Genomic DNA, 22,918 nt, shown 5'->3' with positions numbered 1-22,918 from the left:
CCTAACAGATGTGTTATTCTAGTTAAAATAAATTAAATAGATTTTAAAAGATCACGACTGAAATTAAATAAAACCAGGAAGGATAGGAAATCAGTAGATCTGGTTTCCTTTCTCTAGTAATTTTATTTCTTTGATAAAGCAAATGTCGCTTCAGAATCTCACAAAAGATTACTGTAGTACTATAAAGGGGCAAAATGTTGGCCAATTAAGAAACTATTTCATAAAATAGCAAATAAATTTGATTTTATGTATTCATACTTCTGAGTGTACAAGAGTTTTATAAACTATAAAGGGCTTCATTAGTAAGGGGTTCCTGTGATTTCTGAACTAGGGCATTTTTCTTTTTGTCTGCTCTCCTGTGATTCTGATGATTAGCTAAGATTAATACCAACCTAGTATAGTGGGTTGCCCACTCTAGTATTCTTGCCTGGAGAATCCCAGGGACAGTGGAGCCTGGTGGGCTGCTGTCTAAGGGGTCGCGCAGAGTCGGACACGACTGAAGCGACTTAGCAGCAGCAGTACAGTGGGTTAGTCACTCAGTCGTGTCTGACTCTTTGTGACCCCATAGACTCTAGCCCTCCAGGCTCCTCTATCCAAGGAATTCTCCAGACAAGAATACTGGAGTGGGTAGCCATTCCCTTCTCCAGGGGATTTTCCCAACTCAGGGATCAAATTCCGGTCTCCTGCATTGGCAGGCAGATTCTTTAGCATCTGGGCCACCAGAGAAGCCCATTCAAACGTACAATGTGTTCTGTGTGAAAATGCATGTGCCTACAAGCGAGGCTGGAAAACATGGACAAAACATTAAGCTGGTCTATTAAAGTGAAAATTTATGAACTTTCTTCCTTCAAAGTTTTTGTTATCAGAGTATCATTTTCCAATAAGTAATATTTAGCACAGGGGAAACATTGCTAAGATTGCACAGTGAAAGTCAGAAATAAACCATTGTTTTATTTTCCAATTTGGATAGATCAAAGGGCTTCCCAGGTGGCTCAGTGGTAAAGAATCCACCTGCCAATGTCGGAGACACAGAAAATATGGGTTCGATCCCTGGGTCTGGAAGATCCCCTGAAGAAGGAAATGGTAACCCACTTCAGTATTCTAGCCTGGAGAATTCCGAGGACAGAGAAGCCTGGTAGGCTATAGTCCATCAGGTCAAAAAGAGTTGGACACGCGCGCACACACACACACACACACACACACTCACGCACACAATCCCTCCTCTGTGTGAGGCCCTGGGCAGATCATTCTCCAGCCATGGAGACCCTGCCTAGAGTAAATACAGCACCATTATTTAACCTGACAAACATGGGAGTGTATTGCTTCCTAACAGTTTGAACTAAGTGATTTGAGAGGTTAAATTCTACCAGTTACAGAAATACTTTTCAGAATCCAAAATTATCTTTTATTATCAAGTGACACATGAACAATAAAAATAAGTTCAGCCATTCTGGATTGAAAGCTGAAAATACTTTACATTTAGACAATTGACTAAAATAAATTGCCATTGCATGCCTAGGGACAGATACATGCTTTAGTCAATTAAGTCACTTCTCCCTAACTTCTCACATTCATTTGCCTACTTCCACTCTGGAAAGTACTTAAAAAGGCAAAATTAGGTTAATGAAAAACACTGAAAGGCATTGAATATTTTACTGAAAATATTTCCACTTAAGTAACCCATGAACTTGGTAAAACGTTCATACAGTACAGAAGAAAAATCATGGGAAGTAAATCTCTCTTTACCACTCCATGTACCCCAGATTAAGAAATTTTTAACAAAGTGTTTTAGCTCTAAAGTACATTTTTAAATAAAAGTGGACTGAAACCAAAACCTGAAGTGTTAGAAAAACCATAACAAGAATCGAGACTTAGAGTTACACACTGTATAAGCTCTCCATATAGAGCAAAGTAATACTTCTACTTCCAAAACCAAAATTTTTAAAATTCTTTTAGAATTGTCCTTAACATAAAAATTCAAGTTATCAAAGTGTTAATTATTTAATTACAGAAAAGTATTCCAAAAATAAGTTCTAGAATTCAGTCTCTTATTTGGATAAATATTTGGGGTCATATATTTATTGCTGTCCAGATGGCTGGACATCATCACTGATGCAATGAACATGAACTTGGGCAAACTCCAGAAGATGGTGAGGGACAAGGAGGCCTGGCGTGCTGTAGTCCATGAGGTTACAAAGGGTCGGACACGACTGGGTGACTAAACAACAGTAGCAATTCATTGCCATTATTTATATCTGATATACATGAATGAGATGATCCACTGAGGTTCCTGTAGAAAGGGGCATGCAGAAAATATATTTTATCCTACTAAATGAATTTATAATTAATGAGAGGGGAGGAATAAATTAGGAATTTTGGATTAACAAGTACTATACATTACTATATATAAAACAATCAAGGACCAACTGTATAACACAGGGAACTAGATTCAATATTATGTGATACCTTCTAATGGAAAAAATCTGAAAAAGAATATATATATGTATTTGTGTATAACTGAACTAGTGTGCTATTCACCTGAAACACTGTAAATCAACTACACTTCAAATTTTAAAAAGAAAAAAATATAGAAGCAAAGAAAAAATTATAATTAACAAGTACTTGCCATAATTGAAAACAAAAGTCAATGAGATTCCTTAGAGAAAGAAGGAGTCCTCTTTTCTCCTCAAAACTTTTAAACTTAAATGTAAAGCTACTTATGGCCACATCTCACATAATAACCATCAATTTTAGGAAGATGAATTCATTGTGGTGAATTTTACTGCATGTGAATTATCTCAGTAAAAAATAAGAATGCATTAAATAAAACCCAAGAAATTGTACTTGAGGGAAAGAAGCTGATTTAAGCCATCAGCCCAAAGGACCCAGCTCTCAGCTCTGCAAAGGACCTCCAGAATTTCCCATGTCAAGGGGTATTTGGGGAAGAATGGAACATGTATATGTATGGCTGAGTCCCTTCACTGTTCACGTGAAACTATCACAACATTGTTAATTGACTATACCACAATACAAAATAAAAAGTTAAAAAAAAAAATAATTTCCAGATCCACATTTACAAGTGTTAGCAGCCTTGGTTCATGCTTATTCAGAGACTTAACTTTTCATGCTTAAAATAGTCTACTTTGATGAAACTATGCTTATTTTCTCCAATTAAAATTGCATCTACCTGTAAGGGAAAAGAATTTGAAAAATTATATATATATATATATATATATATATATATATATACACACTTGCTGTACATCTGAAACTAACATACTGTAAATCAACTTAAAACTTAATTTTAGTTGAAAATTTAGTTTTCAATTAAAATAAAACTAAAAAAAAAAAAAACTTGCATCTACCACCTCAACCCTTCCCAATTGTATTTTGCTTACACAATCTCTTTATTTCCACTTCACCAAAGCAATCTTTTCCTTACTCGTTTCCCAAATCAGAAAAGCATAAAGTTGTAAAGCATTCTGTACTCAATGAGGGAAAGAAAACCACACAAATGAAAGCACACTCTCTCAGCTGAGGAGTAAGTGGGAAAAGTAAGTGAATTGGAAAAGACCAACTACCCGGAATGATATGAAATATGTTTCCACCTCCCTGGGCTTCCTCTGGATTCTCCAGACCCACCCTCCCCCCCGCCCCGACCACCCACCCTCCCCACCACCACCCACCCCTCCCCCCCCACCCCTCCACACACACACAGCCTGGGTGAGACCCAGGGCCCAGCTCTTACCCGGGTTTCTGCACGGGCAGCAGATTGGCAGCACTCACTGTGGGAGCCCTAGTGGCAGCCCAGGGTGGCTCCTGCATGAGGCTGCAGGTGCCTTCTGTATCAGAGATTTGCTACACTTTACAGGGTCCACTATTCAGAGTTTGACTCTTTCTCCCCTAGTCAAGCTTCCCCACTCCCTAGAGCAATCTCCTGTGACCCCTGGGGACTTGTATGTAGCTGTCCAGGGAAGATGGTCTGCCTGAAGAGGTCATGGAGGAGTTTTGGCGAGATGGGAATTCCAGCCCAGCCCAGCCCAGCCTGCACTTCCAGTCATGGGAAAGCTCTGTGCATCCAGGGGAACAGATGGAGGTAAGGGTGAGATGAACAGAGGTACCTTTCTTGTCTTGACTGCAAAAAAAAAAAAAAAAAATCCCCTGCCACTCACTAATGCAGCTCAAATTACTTCTGACCCTTGGCTGGTTGGCTTGCCCAAGCTGGTTTATTAGCATCAGTCACTTTGGGTGAGATGGTTTGAAGAACCAGCAGAACCTGCACAATACAGAGGTTTGCACACAGCAATTTGAGATAAGGATTCAAGGAAAGCCTGAGATAGATTCAAACAGCATTTACTACTACGTGACACCTAGGACTGAGAACTCTAACCAGTGACTACTGGCACATCCGGGAAGGTCTCTTTAGGCCAGGCATTATCAGTACAGTGGGGCTCAAGCTTCAGTGGACACACGTGTCAAACACCTCAAAAGAAAAATTAAAGACCCTCCAGTTCCAGTGGGGCTTGCCTTGTCTTTCTCATGAATCCTGGCAATAACTTGTCTAAAATAGAAGGGACGGGCAGCTCTGAGATGGAGAACACCAGAGACAAACCTGTTGGGGCCAGGGATAATCAACAGGGCAAGCTCTCCCCTAGGGTCCCACTCAGCAAGGGCCACAGTGAATCCCAGTCGGCCAGCCAGCAGACAGAGCAAGCCTGGTGGGCTGGGCTGGAGCGCCCCCTGCTGGCTGTCATGAAGAGACAACACCCAGCTCTTGGCGACCCCATGGACTGTAGCCTCCTCTGTCCTAGGGACTTTGCAGGCAAGAATACTGGAGTGGGTTGCCATTTCCTCCTCCAGGAGGAATCCCCACCCAGGGATCGGACCCACGTCTCCTGCATTGGCAGGCAGATTCTTTACCACTGAGCCACCTGGGAAGCCCCAGGGCTTGGAGGATCACTCCCTAAACCCTAGAGATGAATGAAAGAGACTCTGTATCTAAAACCCCATTGTCTGGATGCGTCGCATCCATCCTTATATATGTATTACCTTTGTAAAAGTATTTGACATCTCCGCTGCACGTACTCACCATTTTTTTAGTTTAGTAATATTGTTTGGATTCTTTGGAAAATACAGAAAAACACTGGAATTCCCTGGCGGTCCAGTGATTAGGACCACTGCCAAGGGCTTGGGGTTCAATCTCTGGTTGGGGAGTTAATCCTACATGCCACACAGCATGGCAAAAAAAAAAAAAACACATGAAAATAAAACTCACATATGATCCCATCAGCAAAATAACTATTACTTTCAATACTATTTAATATGCATAATTTTCAATTGGTCGAGATCATGCTCCACCTACTCGAAGATGCATTTCTGCCCTTGGCACCATTGGTTAGTCGGCTGATGGGAGGCTCTGGCAAAAGGTTAGGGTGGGAAGAAGTCTTAAACCAAAGCGTTAGTTCCCCTCTGCTTTGGGGAGGAATTTTCCAGCAGTGGCTACATCTCCCTCGTGGTCCTAGCTTCCACCAAGTGCCCAGTTTCTGGGTTCTGATGACGCTACCTTTTCCTGCCCTGGGAGTGCAGTGGCTTGTGGCTGTCACTCATCTCTGGGTCGATTCAACACAAGGATTGCTTCTCTGCCCTTCCATTTCCTGTGAATCATTTCCCATAATAAATTTCCTTTGTTTGAAATGCCTAGAGTGGCAGGAAAATACCCTTTACATTCCTGACTAGGACTGACATATGTCACTCACACCTATATTTCTTGGTTAATTTATCACTCAGTATTATTCTATAAAGGTTTTTCAGTATCCTTTGTTCTTTAAAAATCTTTCTTAATGGCTGCATAATGTCTCATGACATCACACCTTAGTGGATTTGTATTGTTCAAATTTGTAATGTTTGCTAGATTATAACATTGGTATGAGCATCGTTGTAAATAAATTTTTATCTACATTGCTTTTTTCCTCTAAACATTCAGAACTAGGTTTTTTTTGGGGGGGGGGGGGGCTGTTGGTTTTTGGATTTTTTGGTTGCATCAGGTGATCTCTTAGTTGTGGAATGCAGGATCTTTCTTACATCACGTGGGGACCTTCCGTTGTGGTATGAGGATTCTCTAGTTATGGCAATCCGGCTCAGTAGTCGTGGCGTGCAAGTCTAGTTGCCCCTCAGCCCGGGGGGTCTTAGTTTCCCAACCAGGAATCAAACTAGAGTCACCTGCATTCCAAGGTGGACTCTTAACCACAGGACCACCAGAGAGGTGCCCCCTATCTACATTTCTAAGTACTTGATCAGACTAGATTCTTGAATGTAACTGGAAAAGATTGATTCAATTGAAGATTCTTGGTAAGTATTGCCTCCAAATCCCCAGAAAGATTAGACCAATTTACAATCCTACCAGAGGTCTAAATACAGTTTGTCTCACCTTGCCCTCTACAACATTGATTACATTATTTGCTAATTTTATAGATCAAAAAAAACGGCATCTGCTAGCTATTGTTTTAATTTAGGTGTGTTTTGTTTTCATTGTTAGTGAAGTAGAACTTTTTCTGGTGTTCACTAGCCACGTGCATTTTCTCTTTTGTAAATTATCTACTTTTAGATATCTATCTATCTTTTGTAAATTATCTACCATTTTACTGTACAGTCCGTAATGAGTCTCTTATTGACTGAGGTATCAGTCAAGGTTCTTAGATGCAAACAACAGAAATTGGTTCTGGCTAAATTAGGCAGAAATGGGATTTATCTAAAGGATACAATACATCTCCAAAATGGATCTCGAGGCTGGAAAGTTAGGTTTAGATAATAGTACGTCACTGGTGGTCCAGTGGTTAAGACCCCACCTTCTAACACTGGGGGTGCAGGTTTGATCTCTGGTCAGGGAGCGAAGATCCCACATTTCTCACGGCCAAAATACCAAAACATGTAGCAGAAGAAATATTGTAACAAAATTTAACAAAGACTTTAAAAAATGTCCATATTGAAAATAGAACCAAGAATACCTGCTAACAGTAAAATATGGCCAAGATCTAATCCTAAACTGATCTAAAAAGGTGCTGTATTATGGTTGCTTCCCTTAATGTCGTTCCTGGCCTTGCCGCCACCCATCACTGAATGTTGAATGCTACCACCAGCATGAACATGGTATGTATTTCTCCATCTCTGTGAATCTGGTCTGGCATTTTCATTTGCTTTGAGTAATATGAGTGAAAGAGATACTGTACAGTGTCTGAGAAAGGCTTCTAGCTTTCACAGAAATGCTCCTTCTTAGAATCCAGCCGTCATGCTGTTAGGAAGCCCAATATGGCCCACAGAGAGTGAGAGGCCCAGGTAAGCCCCAGACATGCCAACCTCTGCCACGTTTGCCCAGTTGAAGTCACACACTGTCATACGTGATGGTGCCGAGCCATTCCCAGCAAGCTCTGCCCAACTTGCAGGACTGTGAGCCAATGAATGCTGGTAATGGTCTTAAATTGAGGTGGTTTACTGCTGCTGCTGCTGCTGCTAAGTTGCTTCAGTCATGTCCAGCTCTGTGCAACCCCATAGACGGCAGCCCACCAAACCCCCCCCATCCCTGGGATTCTTCAGGCAAGAATACTGGAGTGGGTTGCCATTTCCTTCTCCAATGTGTGAAAGTAAAAAGTGAAAGTGAAGTTGTTCAGTTGTGTCCAACTCATAGCAACCGCATGGACTGCAGCCTACCAGGCTCCTCCGTCCATGGGATTTTCCAGGCAAGAGTACTGGAGTGGGTTGCCATTGCCTTCTCCAATGAGGTGGTTTACTACACAATAGATAACTTGAGATGTTCCCTTAAGGTTCACATCCTGGGCAGAAACAGCCCGTTGATCAACCATAGGTCCACACGCTGAGAACCAGGGAGCAGGAAGAAAGGACGCTTCAGGTGTAGTAGAAAGACATGCCTCACAGCAAGTTCCCACAGTGAGGAATTCCCCAGATAGAACTAGGGGGCTCAGATGCAGGAGAAGGGAAAAAAAAATCTGTTAAACTCAATACCTGCCTTTTATCTGCCTCTGCGTATCTGCCTTTTGTATATGGATCTCACTGGACAGACACTGATCAGTGTGCCTCCTCCCCCAAAATTCACTTTATATCTCACTGTGTGTGTGAGATTCCTAAACAATGGATTATTCTAATGGAAACACTTTGAAGGTTAACTGGATTTAGGAAGTGCCAAAGTTCCTGCCCCTAGAGTAACTAGTGGCACTCAGAAAAAGTACCCACATGAGAGAGTGTTTCCTAGCAGTAGAAGCAAGCATCTTTCACAACCCAGACTTGCTGTGTCCTGAAACTGAACATTCTACTAACTTTAAAAAAAAAAAAAAAGGCTTCAAATAAACTTTCTCAATCTTTTCTTTTTTTTTGCAACACTGTACGGAAGTGTTGCCAACACCCTCCCCTCTATATTTCTGAACCTTTTCCATAGACTTATAACTGATTTCTCTGGCCCACACTCTGCCTGATTCATCCCAGCCTCCTCCCTGCAGCTAGCGGTGGTGGATCATACCTCTCTACTGCCCAAAACCCCCACCATCAGGATTCAGACCAAAGTCCTTTGCTCTGATGAACATGGTCCTTCAGTAAGTGGTTCCTGCCTTTCCTTGTCTCAACTCCTCCTCAGAGTCACCACACCTTGTCCCCCAGTCACAGCTCCTCAGGGTTACCTGTACCCACCAGTTCCTCACTAACCCTTGCCTTTGCACATTGTTTCCCCTCCATGAAATGCTTGTCTCCACGTCTCCTTCCCCACCCACCCCTGCCTGCTGGTGGTCTTCTGCTCCTCCTTCAAGATTCAGCAGCTGGAGCAACCACCTTAGAAAGTCACTAAAATATAAACAGTAAAAAAGGAAACAAACAAACAAACAAAAAACCAGAAGAATTAGGACAGTATATTTTTAAATTTATTTAAATCAAAAAAAGGAAGTACAAACACACAAGGAGATAATGAAACCACATACATCCACACAGAGACTTGTGCATCAAGAGCAGCATTCGCCATAAAAAGTGGGAAAAACCCAAATGTCCATCAACTGAAGAATAAATAAAATGTGGCATATTCATACAATAGTATGAATAAGAAAAAATAAATATTGAGAAACTTTTCCCAAAGAGAAACTCCGTGTCTGTTAGCTGCCACTGCTAAGTCGCTTCAGTCATGTCTGACTCTGTGCGACCCCATAGACGGCAGCCCACCAGGCTCCCCCGTCCCTGGGATTCTCCAGGCAAGAACACTGGAGTGGGTTGCCATTTCCTTCTCCAATGCAGGAAAGAGAAAAGTGAAAGTGAAGTCGCTCAGTCGTGTCCGACTCTTCGAGAACCCATGGACTGCAGTCTACCAGGCTTCTCCGTCCATGGGATTTTCCAGGCAAGAGTACTGGAGTGGGGTGCCATTGCCTTCTCCGTGTCTGTTAGCAGTCACTCCCTATTTCCCCCCCAATGCCTCCCACCCCCAACCCCAAGTCCTAGGCAACCATGAATTCACTTTTTGTCTCTATAAATTTGCCTCATCTGGAATTTTACATAAATGCAGTCATACAATATATGATAACTTGTGTCTTTTATTTAGCATTATGTTTTCAATTTTCATTCATTCTTGTAAAATGGATCAATATTGATTCTTTTTATTAAAAAAGAATAAATTTTTTAATTAAAAATAATTTTTTTAAAGTTACAGCTAAATGACCACCTACACTACAAGGCTTTCCCTGCCTTTCCCAGGCAGAATACACACATATACTCACACATCTCAATAATCCTACATGGCACTTCAAAGGGGTATCTAAAATTACTGTAACAATTTTTTTTTCTTTCAGGAAATTCCAGAATAAAAGTTAGCAAGTCATTAAAAAAATTTTTTTATTACAGAAAATATCATACAAAAGCAGACAGCAGGGAACTCCCATTTACCTATGACTCAGTTCATGGTTTCCCCATCCAATGCCCCCCCCCAAAATTATTTTCAGCAAGGTTTTTTGCACATCCCAACAGTTCTTCATTTTTTGAGACCCAAGGAACTTCTATTTTCTAGAAGTCCACAGCAGTCAAATAAAAATATAAGATTGATTAGCATTTTATGTGCCAATAACTGCTCTAAGCACTTGGCATGAATTAGTTCATTTAATCCTCAAAATTACCTGAAATGCTAACATTTTTGCAGCCATTTTACACTGAGGAAATCAAGGCTTATGGGTGAAATAAACTTGTTTAAAAGTTAGCAACCAGAAGAATGGAATTCCAAACCAAGGTTACTAATCATACTTACCTCTCTCAGAAAAAATAGTGTACCTCAACTAAAATAGGGCTTCCCTGGTGGCTCAGAAAAGAATCTGCCTGCAATGCAGGAGACCCAGTTTCAATCCCTGCGTTGGGAAGATCCCCTGCAGAAGGGAATGACAACCCACTCCAGTATTCTTGCCTGGAGAATCCCATGGACAGAGAAGCCTGGTGGGTTAAGTCCATGGGATCTCAGAGAGTCAGACACGACTGAGTGACTAACACTTTCAGCTAAAATAATCATTTAACTTAGAAGCTGAAAGAATGGTTCTCTTTCCTAGAGTTAAGGCCACTTATAAGGTCAGAGAGACCATCTGCTTGAGACACAGACGCTCTCAGTTCAAATTAGGGCAACTAAAGAGAACCCCCTCGGAAGCCGCCTATTTGATTCCATGCTCTGTGGGTGTTAAGAAACATCTAGGGCCACAGTAGAAGCCAGGCTGGCTCCAGGAAATCAAAGGGGCTTTAAAAAGCAGAACAGGGATGTCCCTGGTGGTCCCCTGGTTAAGAATCCACCTTCCAAAGCAAGGGACATGGGTTGGATCCCTGGTCTGGGAACTAAGATCCCACATGCTGCAGGGCAACTAAGCCTGCACGTGGCAACTAAGATCCGACACAGCCATAAATAAATATTATTTTAAAAGCCAGAACAAGGACAACACCAGAGTTCCCCTTCAATTCTAGAACTGTGTTCCCCAATCCTGGGTCACTGACGAATGAGTACTTGGAAGATGCCTAGTCCAAAGCAAGACGTACTGAAATACAATACACACTGTATTATAAAGACTTAGGGCTTCCCCCCCCCAAAAAAAAACTTAGGGCTTCCCAGTCGGTGCTAGCGGTAAAGAACCCACCTGCCAACACAGGAGATGCAGGTGCGATCCCTGGGTTAGAAAGATCGCTTGGACAAGGGCATGGCAACCCATTCCAGTATCCTTGCCTAGAGAATCCTAAGGACCAGAGGAGCCTGGTGGTTTACAGTCCATGGGGTCACAAAGAGTCAGACATAAATAAAGCAACTTAGCACACACATGAAGCCTTAGTACCCCAAAAATGTAAACTATTGCTTGAATATAGTCAGAATAGTAATAATTTAGATCCGTTGGGTTAATTATTGAAATTAATTTGTTCGGTATTTTATCTTTTAACCTTTTCAGCGCAGCCTCTAGAATGCTTGAATTAGGTATGTGGCTCACAGTTCCATTGGGCGGTGCTATGCAGCCCTGGGTGCCAGCTCCCCGTGGGCTCTCACCTTGTGGCTGCCTCTCACAAGTTCACCAAGAAACCCGAGGCACACCACTGACCCGGGAACAGAGGCCAAGTGGAGCTAAACTCAGATCAGATCTGAACTGAAACCATCAGGGACTGGAGATTGGCCCAACACTCCACCAAGAACAGCTTCTGAAATAAAATGAGGATGAGTGCAACTCTACCTGCAACTCAGGTTGGAATACCCTTGAACCTGGGAACTCCCTCCAGTGTAGTTATGTAATCAGGAAGACATTTGGGGGGTGTCATGGCCAGTATGCTGAGGCGAACAGAGGTGCAGGTAGCCAGGGCTTCGTTTCCCAGGAGAAACTGCTTCTTCCACCTTGCTGCTAAAGCAGAGATGTTCTCAGTGAATGGAGTTCCAACACAGTTTATTTTATTCATCAGTAGTCTGCCTAATGTGCGTGCATGCTTAGTCGATTCAGTTGTGTCTGACTCTGTGCAACCCCAGAGACTGTAGCCCGCCAGGCTTCTCTATCCATAGGATTTTCCAGGCAAGAACACTGGAGTGGGTTGCCATGCTCTCCTCCAGGGGATCCTCCCGAACCAGGGATCGAACCCGTGTCTCTTAGGTCTCCTACATTGGTAGGTGGGTTCTTTACTACTAGCATAACCTGCATGGTGCACAGAACACTAGGGTGAACTTTCCCTTCCCCTTTGGGTTCCACCCCACCCCAAGACCCATATTAATCATCACATTTCCTTCCTTCTCAGAGCTTCGTTACAGATGTTTATCCGCAGAGGTCCACTAGGGCACAGTTGAATGCAAGACTATATTGGGGTGTTTTGCTGTCCTGCGCTAAAAACCTGGTTACTAAAAAAGCAAAGGCACTAAACCTCTCTCAAAAACATCATCTGATTACTGGATTAGTGGAGAGTGAAGATTGATGCAGTTCTAAATCTGGCTGCATCAGCTGCTAGGTGAGACAGGAAATAAGCCAACTACATGGAACCAGTGAAACCTTTGAAGGCCGGAGTCACAGCATAGGCTATCTGTGGCCTGACTCTGCCACCCCGGTGCCCAGCATACAGAAAGCGCTCAGTGCCTGTTAATCAAAGGAAAGGAAAGAGTAGATCATAGAACACTCAGGCCTCCAGTTCCTGGGGTCAGAGATTCTGAGAAAGAAATGACAGCCAGAAACTGGCCTGGCTCCATAGCCCAACTTTGGTGTTGCTACAAGCTAGCCTGGCACCCACGGCGAGACTACTGTGCTCTCCTGTGGATAATAAACAATCTCACAGACCATCACCAGACAGGGGCACTCTGTGTTATTTTTGTTCAGTTGCTAAGCTGTATCCAACTCTTCGTGACCCCATAGAATTGCAGCATGCCAGGCTTCCCTGTCCTTCACTATTTTCCAGAATTTACTCATACTCAGGTCGAGTCAATAATGCCATCCAACCATTTCATCCTCTGTTGCCCCCTTCTCCTCTTGCCCTCAGTCTTTCCCAGAATCAGGGTCTTGTCCAATGAGTTGACTCTTCACATCAGGTGGCCAAAGTATTGGAGCTTCACCTTCAGCATCAGTCTTTCCAATGAATATTCAGGGTTCATTAACTTCAGGAGTGACTGGCTTGATCTCCTTGCAGTCCAAGGGACTCTTAAGAGTCTTCTCTGGAACAATTTGAAAGCATCAATTCTTCTGTACTCAGCCTTCTTTATGGTCCAGTTCTCACATCTGGTCCAGTACATGACTACTAGAAAAACCAATGGCTCAAGAGGTAAAGAATCCACTTGCAATGCAGGAAATGCAGACGACTCAGGTTTGATCTCTGGGTCAGGAAGATTCCCTAGAGAAGAAAATGGCAACCCAGTTCAGTATTCTTACCTGGGAAATCCCATGGACAGAGGAGCCTGGTGAGCTTGTCCATAGGGTCACAAAGAGTCGGACACAACTGAGCACACACATGCAACCCTAACCTTGACTATATGAATCTTTGTAGACAAAGTGATGTCTGGGTCTCTGCTTTTTAATATGCTGTCAAGGTTTGTCACAGCTTCCGTTCCAAGAAGCGTCTTAATTTCATGGCTGCTGTGTGATGGTGATACAAACACCAGATGACTCTATGATCATTTTGTCTCCATAAAACAGACAAAACATGAACGTCATCCAAACCACAAATAGGACCAGACACCTCCCTTCCCTGGCTGTTGAGTGACTGCTGCTTCTTTACAATCCCAGCTTTACAGCCTTACTTTCTCAGTGAAAATTAGGATGCTGGGTCACAGAATTCTCCTGCTTCTTGATGACATCCAATCCAGAACAAAGCCATCCCCAAAGTCCCAGATAGACACTTAAGTCCTCTAAAGTCCTAAAGACCTTGGGCTGAGACTCCCCATGGCATGTGACTTCCTTCATTCAATGAATCAGTCAAACCAAGTTTGGGGTTTGCCTGGCGGCTCAGTGGTAAAGAATCTGCAGGCCAATGCAGGAGACACAGGTTTGATCACTGGTCCGGGAAGATTCCACATGCTGCAAAGCAACTAAGCCTGTGTACCACAACTTCTGAGCCTGTGCTTTAGAGCCCAGAAGCCACGACTACTGAAGCCCTCTTGCCCCAGAGCTGGTGCTCCACATCAAGAGAAGTCACCGCAATGAGAAGCCTGAGGACTGCAACTGGAGAGCAGTTCCCGTTCATCACAACTTGAGAAAAGCCTGAACAGCAACAAAGACTCAGCACCATCAAAAAGAAAAATAAATAAAAAATAAAAAAAACAAATAAAATCAACTTTGTTCAGTTATGTGTTCTGAAGGGTCTTTGACTACAGGCAACTAACAACCCTTAGCCATGAACATCCTTCCCAGGCTAGCAATGCCAATGGTTGCCACTGTGCCTGTATCCTGGAAAGCAGAGACAGGAAATAGGCACAGCAGGGGAGAAAATCGGTGGCAGCTAAAGGCTGACTCCTGCAGAGGGCCTTCCCACGGCCAGTCCTAGATTGTGCAATGTTCTGTTCCTTTCTCCCACTAAAAGAAAGCTCATTAGAAAAGAGAAATTTATTAATATTATAGGATTACCCATGAGCCTACACACATATACAATAAACCCGTTCACTAACTTCAGTACTTTAAAAATTACAAATTACTTGCGATTCAAGTTACAAATGATGGACACAGCATTAAAGAATGCAAACTCTTCAGAGTCCTACAACCAGCTGGAATGATGAGCCAGAAAAGTCTGTCCTGTTTTTCAGTGTCTGACCTGAAAAAGTTACTTAAACTGAGCCTGTTTCCCACAGGCTCCACAATAGACACCATCAAACTCCTGTGAGATAACAGACTAAAGGCCCGGTACACAACCTGCACACAGTTAAGTGGTGATGGGTAGGGCTCGGTCACCAGTCACTTGGTAACGTTTCCCACCTCACAGCCCCTCTTCCCTACTGAACTGACAACTCCTCTGTCACTCCGTCTCACCCAAAAGGCTGGAAACATCTGGAGCCCAGGAGGTGTCTTACTGTTCTCTGCTCTCTACCCTCTACTAGTCCCCACTAAGAACTGGCACATGACGGGGACTCGGCAAAGGCTTGATGATTGAAAAATATCAAAACTCGAGCGCTGGGGCCTCCCTGGTGGCTCGGTGGTAAAAGAGTCGGCCTGCCAATGCAGAGACAGAGGTTCGATCCCTGGTCAGGGAAGATCCCACACGCCGCAGAGCAATTCAGCTCTGTCACAACTACTGAGCCTGTGCTCCACAGTCCAAGTTCCGCTACAGAGAAGCCAGCGCAATGAGAAGCCCACACAGCAATGAAGACCCAAGACAACCAAAAATTAATAAAACTTAAAAAAACTTCTCAGCTGAAATCAAAATTGAATAGATTCAAATTCAAGTGATTTTTTTCCTCCCCTTTGATGCCTCCCAGATATGCAGCAGCTTAATTTGGATATAAACCTTTCCTAAACACCAGGTTTGCAGCTTGTCCTGTGCCCCTGGGACTGACCACAAGCCTGCAAATGGGATCCATCCAACAAGACCATATTTACTAATGACTTTATTGAAGAAACTTTAATCAACATTTACTTCTAGAACAAACTGCTGTATGTGTACCTGAAGCACAGCAGGTGTTTAAAGAAGGAAAACCTCACATTCACACTTAAGGGAACTGCTTGGCTCACAGGTGTGAAGGCCTATGAAACCGAGCATTTACTTGTGCTGTGGAACATGCAGGTGTTTTTCAGAAACGTACTTTAACTTTGTTGCTTATATTTATCCCTGAATTTAACCTAAGAGCTTTCAAGGATCATATCAAGAAGCAGTTTTATCAAGTTTTCTCAGCTAAGACCTAGTGCCCAGTTTGTGTAAAAACTATGTACCATCCAGACCAAAATAGTCTTGGAGAAAAATAAAGCACTCCTAACAGCAGGTTTCCCAACAATGTGTGAGCCAACTATTTTTAAAGAGCACCTTGAGAGCGAAAAAGAAGAGCAGGAATTCAGCAAGGAAAAGAAAGTCTCTTCAATGCTCAGTCCTGATTGACTGACTTTGATCCTGAAACTTGATTTAGCAGGAATTCTGACGCCTCTAGGTTTGGTAGCTATAATCCAAGCTTCAAAACAGAGGGCAAGGCAAGTGACATGACCGTCTGAGGATTGTGCGAAGTCAGCACTGGGGGATTAGGGCTCTCAACACAAACACCTTTACAGCAGGATGGATTCATGAGTCCCATCTAGAATCATCACTGAGTTGATCACGGCCTTTCTATTGCCATCTGTGAAGCTTTCTGGATGGTTCACTGCTCACTGGGCACACTGTGAAGATTACACACTGGGAGAATACAGGAAAGTCAGGTGACCCATTTTACTGCTTGTCAGCTTCCATGACTGGGGGTCTGACTAGCATAAAACTTGGGGATAATCTGTGACTTTTGTTCAGCTGTGTTAGTCTCCATAAGAAAATCGATGTCTTGTTTGACAAAAGTTCTATGAAATAAAGCTGCTATCAAGCTCTCTCAGAAATAAAGGAAATATTTATCTACTCTTTGGCTCAAGATTTGAGTGAATTCCACCCTTGATCAAAGATCCAATGTAAATTAAGTGAGCAAAACCGATTCCTATTTTACTGTAAAACTGACACAAATTCTGTAACAAAGACAAAGAGCCAAAATGGCACCATACTGTTTTATTTCAACCTTCAAACAATATAAAGAGGTAACAACTTCTGATGCCAAACCATGCAAAGGAACAATAAAGGAACGAAAAAAATATTCACAACAAAAGGACAGTCATTGAAAGGTGCTTCACAGCAGTGCTTTGGCAGTTCTGGCAAGTATTTCTATTCAATGGTTTCAACACAAATGGTCTGAATGAACCCATGACCTCAGCTGAAGAACTCCCACATCCTCCCTCTGGTAGTTTACAGATTCTGAGTCATCACACACCACACCCTATACTTGCCAGACTTTTATATTTTTATAGTTCACCTCTTAGAACACAGAACTACGTATTGTGCGTAATTGCAACAAAAACTAAAAAACAAAACAGTGTGGTAGAAAAGTAAACAAACTCCATGTTTCCAGTAAGGCATCAGGGAATCGCTGCTGGCTGTGCCCTTCATTTCACCAGTCTGAAGAAAAGTTTGACTTATATTCCTCAGCAAACCCAATATTCAGAAGCTTAACCAGCAGGCTCAAGTTAAAAGTTTAAAAGACAGTCCTTTTTTTTTTTTTTTTTTTTTTTGGTAAATGTTTCATATAAAACATGAAATCAAGTTCCACTTTATTTAAAAAAAAACTGAGCATTTTTAATAGTAAAAATATATATATGTTTATATCTCTCTTTTTAAAAAGACATTTAATAACAATACTTCAGAAGACTAGATTTAACCCTCAACCCCTCACCCTGCCAAGCTGTCCCCCTGGCAGATACATTAAGGCAAAGGCTCAGAGAGGCGCAGCCACCTTGGCGGTGGGCTGGGGACACGAGAGGAACACACTCCGCTCCTGCAGGACCCGTTCAGAATGGCTTCTCCCTCATGTTCACGGAGCCGTCCTGCATCCCAAAGTAGACTCTCTCCGCCATGTTGATGAACAGCCCGGTGTCCACCACGCCTGTGGGACGAAGGGCAGAAGGAAGTGTTAAGTTTCAGCCTCCCGAGGCAGTAAGAAAACCAGGATCACTGGGTCCATAGAAGTGACCACCGTCAACAGCACCAGACAAATGATACATCTTAAGACTTCCCTCCTGCATGGTGATGAAAACACATTCTGGTTATTTTTATTTCCTCTTGCAATCTCTCCCCCTCTGGGATCCTAGATTTCTCTCTGTACTCAAATGTGCAAGATTTTTCCTGCCTCAGGGCTTTTCCTCACGCGGTTGCCTTTATCTGGACCAGTCATCTTCTTAGAGAGGCCCTCCACCATGACTCTAAGTGCTCCCATTCCCAGTGATCCTCAATCACACCATCAGCCTTAGAAGCTTTTCCCACAAAGGGCTGAAAGATACTTGCAATGCATATACTATGTCAAAATGAATAAACTCTCCAGATCAGTAAGACAACAGACAATCTAGTGGAAAAATGGGCAAAAGACTTAAGAGATACTTCACAAAAGAGGTTCTTCAAAACGGCCAATAAACATAGAAAACGGTGCTCAAACTAGTCAATAGAGAATGCAGGGACTTCCCCAGCAGCCCAATGGTTAAGACTCTGCTCTGCCAATGCAGGGGACATGGGTTCTGTCCCTAGTCAAGGAACTAAGGTCCCACACGCTGCAAGGTATGGCAAAAAAATTGGAAAAAATAAATAAAAAGAATAAAATAAAGGGTACATTTAAAAAAAGAGAGAGAATGCAAATCAAGACACCACTACACACTCAATAGGATGAGTATAATAAAATTTGATTGGAACGTAAAGACACTCCCACACATTGACTATAGAAGTAAATTGGCAAAAAATCATGTTGGAAAATGTTTCTCAGTGTATCTTCTAAAGCTGAACATATTCATACCTGATGATCCAGCAACTCTACTCCTCAGTATATATCAGGTATATATATATGATCCTCACAAGATATGTAAGAGAATGTGCCCAACAGCTAAAAACTAGAAACACCCAAATGCCCATAAGAGTGGAATGGATACAGACGTTTTTCCACACACAAAAATGATGGTCTACTATTCAACAGTGTAAATTAATTACAACTGTTAGCAACCTTTACTGAAAATAGTTAATATACACACATACTCCAGTGAGATAATACTGTTCAAGTACTGACGGACCCAGTGTGTAGGGAAGCACACTGGCATGCACTTTGAGCAGAAGGTAAACTAACGCCATCCGTGGAAGGCAATTCCGCACTATCTGGCAAAATCAGATACACTTATTCTTTCAACTGGTAATCCCCTTCTAAGAAAGGATTGGAAACGAAAATCTGCTCACGCGGATCTGCCTAAATAAACCACGTGAGAGTCACAAGATGGAATGCCATATTATTATTAAGGGGAAAAAAAAGAATGAGGAAGTTCTTTTGTGAACCATTATATAATAACCTTCAAAGTGGGGAAAAAACAGGAAAATAGGAAGACAGAGAAAAAACAGGAAGCAAAACATGTGCCAAGTATGCTGTCAATTGTGTAAACAAAGAGATGGGGGTGGGGGAGTTGACTTGTATTTATGCAAGATCAACTCAAGGACACACACACACACACACACACACACACACACACACACACACACACACAAGGGCACACAACTCTGGAAGCACTGGCTGTCTTCAGACAAGGGGAAAGTGGAGGGGTGGAAGACAGAGACTTTTCACTGTTTATTCTTAACATTTAAGTATGTAAATTCAAAAGGATAAAAAAATTTTCAGACAGCCCCCCATACATAAATAAAATCATCTACCAGCACTGCACCTACACGACAGGGGCCTCCCAAAGACATGCCCAGTGGCCACTCAAGACCCAGGCTTCTCAAAAATTCTACTGAGTCAAAAAGTTCCTAAGAGTTTTTCCATAACATTTCAAGGAAAAATCTGAACAAACTTTTGGGCCAACCCAATATAAGGTGACAGTTTCCACCTGATTCAAGAGAAAGCCAAACTGAGTTCAGAAAAGTCTTGCAACGATTTAAGAGTACAGATGCAGGGCAGCTGTCAAAGGTCTGATCTCAAGAGCCACCTCTCTTCAGGTTATTGGGATGCTGGGAGTGACTAACCCATTCCTACACCCATCCCCAGATTAGTGGAAAGGGGAGAGGTGGCTTGGTGTGAACAAGCGGGAAAGCACCCCGCTGACTTTGGCCCTTCTCTGCTCCAGGTGCAGCAGTGGAACACCCAAGGCTGTGGGCAGCCAGGGGCCAGTTCTGCTGCCCTCTAGGTGTCCACATAAATGGACGTGCATGGGACACAGGCAGGTTGACAGAGAGAGACAGGGAAACTAACTTGCCCTCCTCTCCCCCCTTGACCCAGGTCCAGCACCATGTATTACAACAGACCAAAGAGGAAGAGAAAAAGAGAAGGAGAGAACAAACCACATGGATGACCCTGGAGGCACTGCGCTAAATAATTCAGCATCTAGCTTCTCTGTTTACACTGTCTTCACTTTAAGTTCCTAATGAAGCTCTGAACTTCTCTAGGATGTAGCTTCTGCTGACTGAGGTGGAGACCAAAGTATGGGAGAAATCTGCTCACAAAGGACATCTCAGTGTCTCAAATAGCCTCGAAAGGTCTGAGCAGGTGCACCAGAGCCCCCTAGTGGGCACTGCAAGTAATCCTCCCTCAGAGGAACAGCGCCCTCACTGGTGGGCGGTTTCCTACAGGGTCCTCTGCATTTGCTCTATCACTGGGGCTAATTCTTCCAGATTATCAAGTGATCTGGCAGAAGAACTCCCTGTAACACATGGCACATCACCTCGCCCACGGCAGGAATCTAATGAGCGTGGGTGAACTGAGTCATTCTTCTCCAGAGACAGGCCAGAATCAAAGAAGTGGCAGTCAAGCTCTTTGCAGAGAGGGTGGGTTTATTTCAAGGCAAGCCCCCTGACACTCCCATGCCTGCCCCAATTGAAACGGGTTGTGAAATGCCAACTAACAAAGCTCCTAGGTGAGCAGTAACTGTTTTCAGAAGGAAAAGGCAAAGGCATGAAGTTAGAAATTCCAAACATGTTATAAAGCAAATTCTTCCCACCCAAGTCTCAAAGCCACAGCCATTATGCCTCCCATGGCCAGAGGCAGGGGACAGCTATGAAGAGCCTGGGTGTCTACATTCAAGAATATATGTTACCTGGGATCATTTTGATGGCTGTGTTCACATCACTCCATTTGTGGACCCGGTCAAACTTCCAGTCCAGGATAAAGTTCCCATTATCTGTCACCACAGGACCCTAGAAGATAATTGTCCACACTGAGGAGGTGATGTAGATTCAGGCAGACAGAGGGGACAGGAGACTGGAGGTGATAACCAAGAACAAGTATCTTAAGCAACCCGCTCCAACCAGTACTCCCACCTGATGCTTTCTATTGCTAGAAGGCAGTGCTATGAAGCAGTAATGAGCAGCAGTCCTGAAGCCACCGAGGCAGACATCTCACAGGAGCCATTTTCCTCTGTGAGCCTCAGATTCCTCTATGGCAAGGAAGGGATAATGAAACCTACCTCCTTCGGCAGCTTATGCGTAAACCACATGGGTAAGCATTTACCACAGTGAGGGCACAGTGATGCTTAGCCATCATTAGAGTGAAAAACTACAGCAAGAAAACAGGCAACCGACACGGCTCAGTGCTCCCAGAGCTTCACACTGAGGACCATCAGTGATGCAACGAAAGACAACATTCCCCCCAGATCAGGCAGACCCAGCGAAAAGATGGAGCAGTGAGGGGTCCTGGGGTCACAGGGGCTGGGGGCAGTTTTGGTTAATTAACCCAGAATTCCACAGCAGCTTTGGGCACTAGAGAGCATATAGGACCACAAATGTTGCCAGAACACAAAGACTGCTCTGCAAAATGGAGGAGTGGGAGCCCAGTAAGAACACCCAAAGGCAAGATACTGGGCTCTTGTGTGGAGGAACCCCAGCTCTGAGAGAGAACCCTGACAATCTCCTCTTGAATCCTCAGCTACTCAGGGAGCCAGAGTCGGAGCTCGGTACAGATGGAGCTCCGGACAACGACTATGATTAAGACTGTGGTTTTTTTAAAAAGTCACAAAACGCCAGGAAGAAAACACATTAAAACAGAGAACTTCCGTGGTGGCACAGTGGATTAAGAATCTTCCTGCCAATGCAGGGGACTAGGGTTCTATCCCTGGTCTGCAAAGATTCCACACACCACAGGGCAACTAAGCACTTGTGCCACAACTACTGAGCCTCAGTGCTGCAACTACTGAAGCCCACGCACTTGGAGCCTATGCTGTGCAATAAGAGAAGTCACCACAATGAGAAGCCCACACTTCTAAAGTAGCCCTGACTTGCCAAAACTAGAGAAAGCCCTTGTGCAGCAATGAAGACACAGTGCAGCCAATAAATAAATAATGAACAGAAGCCACCTGCCCAGTCTGGGTACAGAAGACCTAACGGAAGCAGGAGGACAGGCCCTGAGAGCCGGGGACACCTTCCAGAAACCCAGCCACTCACTGCCTTGTTGACGGCCATGCGAAGTTCAATTGCACCCCCAAACTTCTGGGTAACAGTTCGGCTCACTGGGACATAGGCCATAGGGATGACCTCAATGGGGATGCCCTTGTGCCACTGATCCCCGAGGTTCTTTGAATCTTTCCTGGAAAGAAAAGAGTCAGAAGTATAACAGATGTCAATAAGCTCAACGGTGTAGACACGCCAAATTCAGGCACGGAGTCACTAACGAGGTGAGAGGGCAAGGGAAGCGAGCAGGGCCAAGTGTATAGGCTTCAAACGGACTGGCTGTGTTTGACTGTTTTAAAAAAACCTATGTGCAGTAAATATGACAACAATGTTAAAAGCTGGATATGACTGGCTTGTGGTTAAACAGGTGTGAGGAACATAATCATTTATGCTCTTCCTACAGCTGTAATATTTTTTTTAAATTAACATGCTGAGCACAAGTGCCTTCTAGTAGACTCTGAGAGTGGTCAGAGTGGTCAGTGTAGTGGTCAAAGACTGTCCACTACACAATCACAAGTGACACAGGGGAAGCAGGGGTGCTGGGTCACTGTCCAGGGCAGGCTTGACCTGCTTCCTCTGAGACTCCTTGCAGGGAGCGAAAGGAGTGAATGAGTGATAAATAAGGACATGCTCTGTTAACGAGTGTGACATCTGTTTCTTCCTTCCAGCGGACACAAGAAAGAGCAGTATCTTCCTTCAGCACCAAAGCAGAACATAATTGTCCAAGGCACTCTCCTGAGTCACAGGAAGGAGGAGCGCCCCTCCCTCCAGCTCTGTTTTCTCCTCC

General features: G+C 43.6%; 1 protein-coding gene and 1 long non-coding RNA gene across 3 annotated transcripts in view; one reads left to right on the top strand and one right to left on the bottom strand.

Annotated features, from left to right (window-relative positions):
* The first annotated feature begins 3,795 nt into the window (after positions 1-3,795).
* LOC133064832 (uncharacterized) lies at positions 3,796-15,428 on the top strand. The gene is made up of 3 exons (XR_009694732.1): positions 3,796-4,096; positions 11,451-11,737; positions 13,656-15,428. It is a non-coding gene; the product is annotated as an uncharacterized LOC133064832 (long non-coding RNA).
* Positions 15,429-16,663: 1,235 nt separating this feature from the next.
* RPIA (ribose 5-phosphate isomerase A) overlaps positions 16,664-22,918 on the bottom strand; it is a 32,674-nt gene continuing 26,419 nt past the window's right edge. For both annotated transcript variants that reach the window (XM_061155311.1, XM_061155312.1), the window contains 3 exons: positions 22,126-22,267; positions 20,784-20,883; positions 16,664-17,611 (listed from right to left, as the gene is read on the bottom strand). In XM_061155311.1, coding sequence (XP_061011294.1) covers positions 17,517-17,611; positions 20,784-20,883; positions 22,126-22,267 — 337 coding nt within the window. In that variant the 3' untranslated portion in view covers positions 16,664-17,516. The remainder of the gene's footprint in view (positions 17,612-20,783; positions 20,884-22,125; positions 22,268-22,918) is intronic.

This window comes from Dama dama, chromosome 11 (genome assembly GCF_033118175.1).
Source record: "Dama dama isolate Ldn47 chromosome 11, ASM3311817v1, whole genome shotgun sequence".
Classification (NCBI taxonomy): Eukaryota; Metazoa; Chordata; class Mammalia; order Artiodactyla; family Cervidae; genus Dama; species Dama dama.
The sequence above is the reverse complement of the archived record's forward strand: the minus strand, read 5'-3'. Positions and strand labels throughout refer to the sequence as shown.